At 38.8% G+C, this 7764-nt stretch overlaps 1 protein-coding gene across 1 annotated transcript in view; it reads right to left on the bottom strand.

The window, feature by feature from the left end:
- Positions 1 to 7764, bottom strand: part of RTEL1 (regulator of telomere elongation helicase 1) — a 49324-nt gene that overhangs the window by 15885 nt on the left and 25675 nt on the right. The window contains exons 21-26 of the mRNA XM_010287057.1: positions 7677 to 7754; positions 5608 to 5751; positions 4690 to 4805; positions 3757 to 3880; positions 2487 to 2631; positions 721 to 875 (exon numbers count right to left, since the gene is read on the bottom strand). Of these exons, the coding sequence (XP_010285359.1) occupies positions 721 to 875; positions 2487 to 2631; positions 3757 to 3880; positions 4690 to 4805; positions 5608 to 5751; positions 7677 to 7754 (762 nt within the window). The remainder of the gene's footprint in view (positions 1 to 720; positions 876 to 2486; positions 2632 to 3756; positions 3881 to 4689; positions 4806 to 5607; positions 5752 to 7676; positions 7755 to 7764) is intronic.

The raw sequence follows: 7764 nt of genomic DNA, 5'->3' as shown, positions 1-7764 counted from the left end.
GCATTCCTGGAGTCCACACGCTAGTCATCAGCCAGCTAGTCATCAGCCAAACCGAGTGTGAGTCAGCAGTAAAATACTTCTGCGGATGGTAGCCAGGTAAGGCAGCTACCCCACCAACAACTGCAAACAGGGATTTTGGGAAAGCAAGAACACAGCCTAACCACCTATGTATTAAAAATACCAATCCAAAAGGAAAGAAAATGAACAGCACAGAAGTAGCTTTATTGATCTTAGTGCAATAGTGGATTTTTGATTCAGATAAAAATATTCCACAAGTCTGCAATATTAATTCTGCAGCAAATCAAAGATTTTAATCTGAAAGTGCAATTTCTAATTCATAAGCCCCCTCCCTGCCCTTTTCTTAATTCAGTATCTGGTCACATACCAAGTGCTGACACAGATTCCACCCAGGAGGAACTCTGTATCTACCACCCTCTTTTCTGAGAGCTCTTTGCTCTCCAGAGAGCATGGTTAACTTCCAGGTCAGCAGCTATGGAGCACAGTACAAGTATGTACCTGTCAGTCATCTAATTGAATGTGGGAAGGAAACCCTTTGATTAAACTTAATTATAAGAACTTGCAGTGACCATTGCTGGTTACAGTGAGTTTTTCTTGAAAGGGGATTGAACTGGTACTCTTAAATCAATGCCAAATTCATTTTGCTTTAGAGCCTACAGTTTTTACTTATAGGCAAGTATTTTGCGACACCATTGCCATTACCTTTTCCTCTCCCGACAAGTCACTTTCCTCTTCCGCATCCTCACTGCTCTTCTCGTTGCGCTCCAATGCATCCAAAAGCCCAATACATTGTCTTCTAGGTGAGACGAGCTCTTGTTCATATTCCATGCATAGGCTGGATGCTCCATCTCCATTTACTGGCATCACAGCATAATACAGATGACAAATTAACATTCCACATTACCTCTTGCATTTTCTTAGACTTAGTAATATCTCAAAAATCTTACCCAGCAATCCACAAAGATGTGCTTGTTTATTTAGTCTTCCATATCTTGCAAAATTGCATTATACAACTTAGTAAGAAGACTGCTTTCATTAATCACTCCCAAAATTGCTCAAGCATTTGTTACCACAACCTGGTGGACTTCTCTCAAACTTTTCCTTAAGTGATGGTCATATTTAACCTCAAAATGGATCAATGGCAAAAAAGCCTTAATGCAACAGTTGTCTGTGTTTAACTACTTTAGCTTTATGGATTCCCCCAAAACAGAGTTCCTGTTTTTAAGAGATTCGGGCATGAAATATAATTTATTATTTTTAAAGAGAACTAGTTTTTTTAAAGCCTACAATTCTCACAGTATCAATACCTATATGACACAGTCACCCTCAGGTCCCAAGAATACATATTCTCACTAATCAGGATCCAAGTATATTTGGTTTTAAATATAAGAATTTAGAGCTGTAAGTAGTGTTAAATTAGTATCAGTTTGCTACTTCTAGAAGGCATTCTCTTCAAAATATGTTTCCATTGTTTTGTGAAATTACTTCAACAGTCAGTTACTAAGAAAAGTCACTATTTCAAGAAGAATGGAAGTATATTACACTATAAATTAAAAAAAATCAGTACAAGAAAATCTTTAGCCAAAACTATGATTACAGGTGCAGTTTGATGTTACAGCTAATGCAATGCAACTGAAAATCCATATCAGAAGAGGGAATGCAGCTTCTTCCCTTTACCTCCAGTCATACACTCCAGCCCATCCTTTGAGACAGATCTACCAGTCACATAGATGAAAGGTAAATTGGTTCAGCAAGCTCATCTGCTTGCTCTGCAGTTCCACAATACACGGATTCAAATCAAGGGAAGAAGCACAAGCGCACATTTGAAAATGAGGGAGAAAACAGTAGTGGCCAAAGTAATCCCTCTCAACAACAACCTGCAGTCACACTGGCTTAGACGTAATGTGAAATCACCCTCACACTCAGTCATAACTGTTTGGGAACTACAGTTTTGAACACAACTTCATTATTCTGTTCCAAAACAGCAAGAAATCTACAGCAGAACGTTCTGAAAGAATATCCGACATGAGAAACACTTTATTCTTTGGCATTAGCCAACCACAAATTTTAAATTACCCTTTTGTTCCAAGGTCAATGCCCTCTTTCTGTTTTCTCAGTCAGATTACTGTGTAAGAGTCATTTGTACAACAGGATGGAAGAAGGACAAAATAAAGTCAGTACTAGTCAGAAAGCCTTCCAGTTCTTATTTTTTAAACTGCCTGTAATCTTCCAGCAAACTCCTCCTGTTCTACAAGACACTTTTTCAGGTCCCATCTGCCTCTTTGCTCTGTAGTTGCAACTGGTTCCCCCATCTTCTAATGACAGCTATGTCCCTTCTGATCAGACTTGTACACTGGTCTTTGAGCTCTCCTTGCTTTTTCTCTCATTCCAGTTTCTAGTCTCTTGCTCCTCCTCTTTTGGTTCACCTTAAAGCAAAAAGAGCATTACCTGTGAGGACCCAAACCTACCTTTTCTTTTCCTCTTCAAACTGGGAACATGGTCATCCAAGTTTTTGGCTTTTTTCAGGGAGAGGATCTGCTCAGATGAAGTAGATGGTGCTGTATCACTTTCACTTAGGGAACCAGAACGGCACTGTGGCAGGGGTGGGGGCATCTGCAAGCAGTTCACAAAACGTTACAGTAGGCAAAACCTACTCTTCCACTCCCTTTGCAACCAAAAACCTCAGCAATAACCCAAAGACATCTCTTTTTTTTCCCCAAATAACCTTGACAGCAAGATTCTCATGCATTCTGGATATATGTGCTTTTGATAAAAGGATCAAATAACTACAAAGTGACACAGATAGATGAAGTGGAGTAAGAAGGCTTAGCATTAAGTGACCTGTTTAACAGAAAAAGGGTCACGACCCTACCAAGGAACAACTGCTTCCTAACACTATCCCTGCAACATAGCTCCTTCTGGCAAAGCACACTGGGTTGTGGTTCTTATTTACCATGAAACTCCCATTTATGATCAGAAAAGATCATGAAGTCATCCAATATCATCCATCTGTAACTTATTATTTTGAACAACTGGTATTTGGCTAAAGCATCTTCCAGGAAGTCATCCAAGTCTGTACGTGAAATTTTAAGTGTTTATTTTAATCTTAATCTCCATTCTGGGGACAAAGAATTCCCCATTCTGGCTTCCAACCCATTTCTTGCTATGATTTTCTCCAGTTAATTAGAAAGTCTTTTTACAGTATTACTTTTTAAATCAAGGAACTATTACTGAAAAAAGAGCTTCTTTATGCTAAAAGAGAAGCCATATTGTTAAAGATGACCCAGTGATGAACTGTAATAATAACAGATGGTTTTGTCTCACTCTTTATACAAGTCAGCTTAGATTTAAGCTTAATGGTTTGACTGATTCTTCCACACATATACCCTCTCCCTGAGGGCGAGGTAGAAAGCTTTTTGACGTTAACATCAGTTCCAGTATTTGCACACCATCCAATGAAAGCTTTGTTTATTTAGGAGGAACTCGAAAAGGAAGTTATTTTTGTGATCTAACCTAATGAGTTGCACAGCATGTCAACACATCCTGTCCCAGCTCACTCTTGGAGAAAGATGAGGCACGTCTCCTTTCCCATAAAGCTTCAATGTTTAGAAGTGACAAGACAAGTGACTCCGTCACATCTCTCACCTGGTTTAGTATTTCCAGTTTCCAACACTGTCAAGAAAATTTGTCGGGGTTTTTGTTGTTGTTGCTTTTTTGATTTTTTTAAAAGACACTTACAATTTCTTGAGCAACACGGAAGAAGAGGGAGACACTTCTGACTGCGTGCCCAAAGTTGTCGTAAACATTCACGTAAGGGCGGACCCAGGAAGGCAGCTTGCCTCTTACATCACCAGCTGTGAACCTGTGCAGGATTGGAAAAGGAGAGAATTATTTGCCAGGTTGGCCTACATGAATTAAACAAATGTTAGAGCAAGGTCTAAAAGGACAAGGGCAGGAGCAGCAAGACAACAAAAGATTGAAACTGTGCAGTAATTACAATGGGGTGATTCTCTCTTCACTCAGGAGAAAAGGGCTTTGTTGATACCATGTACCATGCAATCAGCCAATTCCTACCTTTTGTCCATAAAAATCTTTAACTGTGCCACAGTAGTACTGAACTGTGACACCTTCACTGTTCCCAGTCAAGCCTCATCAGTGAAGGCTATCAGTTAACCTCTTGTTGCTTATTATATACATATATTAAGTAATATTATATCAATTAATAGTAATGTAATATAAAATTAATACATTATATTAGTATAGATTGTATTGCTGCAACAATACAATCTTCTCCTATCAAAAATCTGCAATACTGGTGATTGCCTTCTCAAATAAGTGATGGAGAAAATGCAAAGCCATAAGTTATTACTACATAATTTCCAGTAGCATTACAAATAGGAATTCAACAAATTGGCTTATTTTGCATTAATATCATTAATCTCTTTCTGCAGCTTCAAGACAGTATATTTTGGCAGCAGAAGATAACATACTAGTTACATTCTTGAAGTAGTGCAATTTTTATATAACCTATTATATAAAATAATTTAGTTACTCAGGAACTGTAGCCTTCTCCAAACAGTAACATCAGCACATTTATATACAAAATACCAATACCCGTGTTGGGATATAAAGATGTTGATGTATGTTTATGGCCTAGAGCCAAGGTTTCACCTGTGGTCACATAGGAAGATAGCACCATAGTCTTGGCGATGTCTGATGACCCTGCCGATAGCCTGGTTAACAGCCCGGGAAGCTTGCTGACTGTACCACTCACGCCCAGATAAGTACTGCAAGAGGTGGGAGAAAGAACTAACATTATTTACCAGGTAAAATGTATTCTTCATTCTGTACAGTCACTATTTCTTTCTAAAGAAACGAACAAGGTGTATTCAACAAGGTCTACTGACAAATCTCTAAAAGCCTTGGAAAACCAAATACAGGTTGACTCGAATATCACACCTGACTTACAGCGCACAAAAGACTCAAGTAGCAATATCCAACTTGAAGGATTATTTAGCATATGATGCACTGACACCCTTGGTAGTACAACAGACCACCATACTACTTAAGACCTAGCTGCTATCCTGCAGGACAACAATCTATACTTATAATGCCATTCATTCTCATACCTGAAGCAATAGAAGAAAAACCCCAAACACTAAGCCAAGCAAAACACACAACCCCTCCCACCAAACACCACCCGTCCCCCCCAAACCACCAGAACAAAAATCCCCAAACCAGCCAGCATAGACATTTCTTCCTGCCTGCCCTCTCTCTGAATGAAATAATTCCCTCAGAAAGATACATGGATAACATGCATACAAAGGTTTAGACTGAAACTTTAATTGTATAACTTTTTGAGCCTATATTGATTGAGACCATGTCACTGGAGACACAGTTTGGAATCCTTAACGTTATTTTAAAAAAAGGTTATTGTATTTGTGACAAACTCCCAAGGTTTTTTGACTTCTGGATATTCATGGTCTCATGATATTGGGAGGACAACAAAAGCCAAAGTCCAGAGACAAAAGGGAGAAACAATGACAGGAACCTGCAAACAGCCAACAGTGAAAAGTTGCCCAGTATTACCTGTGCACTCATACCACTTCTTCTCATTTCATCCAGGAACTGCATCTTTAAAACAACTCTGGGCTCCATACGAGGAGGAAATGGAAGCCCAGTAATGATGACTCCTCGTCCATTTATGTCTGCAAAGTCCAAGCCTTCACTGGCCTGAAGAGACAGTGTTTTCCACTATCAACAGGATTTGAAGTGACATTTCAGAGCAATTCAGCAGTTAATGGCCTTTTTTCCTCCGTTAAATTAAATCCCTAGCCAAGTGTATTTTGTGAATACGTTATGAATAGTTTCAACTAGATTTTTTGCTTTTATTACCAGGACTTTAAACGTAGCTTTTTCCTCTAAGAGGCCCTGACAAAGCATACCTCAGCCAACACCATTAATACATACGTCTTATTCCTGGATAAGCAGAACAGCTGTATTCCGATCTCTTAAATGTCAGTTAATACCTCTGTTTAAACCTTCCATACCCTGAATCATTAACAAGGCATGATAAGAACATACCAAACCTTCTCTGACATTAAAAATGAACAGAATCATTTCAAAGCAATAACAAAGCTACCAGAAATCTGCTCGGAATCCACCAGACTATAGCATCATATCCACCAGCTGTGCTGCTTACATCTGTTCAAGTATTTGTCACTCATCCCCTTTACATGTTCATGTCCCATGCCGTGCTAGCAAACTACTTTGTGAAAGGAACAAAATCAGAGTTGAACAGACTGAAAAATAATTCCAGGGGGGGAAGTTGGTTTGTTTTTCAGCTGAATCCAGTCTCCGGTCTCATTTACCATGCCACACAAGCAGCTATGATGGAATATAACATCGGGGATGGATGGGTGATTGGAATGACCAACTCTACTCAGCTTAAGCCAGCACTGCCACTAAAAGAAACAATCACAGCATGCACTATAATCCATCTGGAGCTGGCAATTCTACAGTTGTATTTATGGACGTTTTATCTTGGGCACAAAGGACATTCCTCAGGCTAACACCATCATGAGAAGACCAACCTTAGACAAAAATAAAAAAACCTAATAAAAACTGAACCTGCCCTTCACCCCCTCAAAACAAGAAAAAAACACTCCTGCGAACTTTTAAAGACACCCTAGGCCTAGATACAGCTAGTAAAACAACTAGAGCAACTGGGACAGAATCTCTTTTTTACAAAAAGGACTGGGATTTTTAGGTTTCTTTCAGGGAACACAAAAAATTTGCTAGGAACTACTGCCAATGTAAAAGCTGAGCAACAACCTGGGAGGGAATTGTGAAGTGATTGCTAAGGGAACTAGTTTTAGAGATTTTCACAATGTGTCTTTCTCTGTTTATCTTATCAAATATTTCCAATTTTGCAGTCATACTATTAACCCTGTGACTACAATAAAATAAACAGTCTCTCTTTCAATTCTGTGTTACTGCAATGCATGATCTCTGCAGAGACTCCATTGCTCTCAGGGTAACACACTATTCATATTCAACCGAGCGTTCCACCCAAAGAGAGCTACGCCTTTTCTTCACTGATCTAACAGCTGCTTTGACGACTGGAACTGAAGGTTCAAAAGAAGTTGAATCTTGGCAGGCAGTAAGCAGCAGCAAGAAGGCTCTAAGAGTAATTTATGATTTTGCAAATATTTTAATTGGTATCATAAATCAATTTATCAGCACTGGAAAATGTAAATGAAAGGCCATCAAATGTGTCCAGAGGACTTGAAGTTAATGTAAATTTTTTAAAGCTAAGAAATATTTTGGGTTTTCAGCAGTGTTGTTCTAACATGTTTGATTACAATTGTTTCTTTTAGTTCTCCTCCAAACCTGTTGGTCTCATCTAGTGGGTTGAGTTTTTGGGGGGCAGCCAACAGGAAATAAGTACAATGCTCATCCCCTTTAAAGAATGCAAAGATGTATCCCTTTAATAAAAACAGGAATGAGGCATATGGAAACTTGACATAATTTTGAAAAGGCTTCAGAGCCTAATTAGTCAAATAACAGAAATGTACTGAAATCCAGAATGACTTCCACCCCCCCACCATCAACTATATAATCTGATCTCAGATGAAACAAATTCTCATTTACATTACCTTCCCCCGACATACTGCCAAAAATGTAGCTCCGTTGGACTTAGGACAGACAACTTTATCATAGTAGGCATCCATTACCTAAAAGATA

The sequence above is a fragment of the Phaethon lepturus genome, unplaced genomic scaffold, assembly GCF_000687285.1.
Source record: "Phaethon lepturus isolate BGI_N335 unplaced genomic scaffold, ASM68728v1 scaffold42435, whole genome shotgun sequence".
NCBI lineage: Eukaryota > Metazoa > Chordata > Aves > Phaethontiformes > Phaethontidae > Phaethon > Phaethon lepturus.
This window is presented reverse-complemented; position numbering and strand designations above follow the sequence as displayed.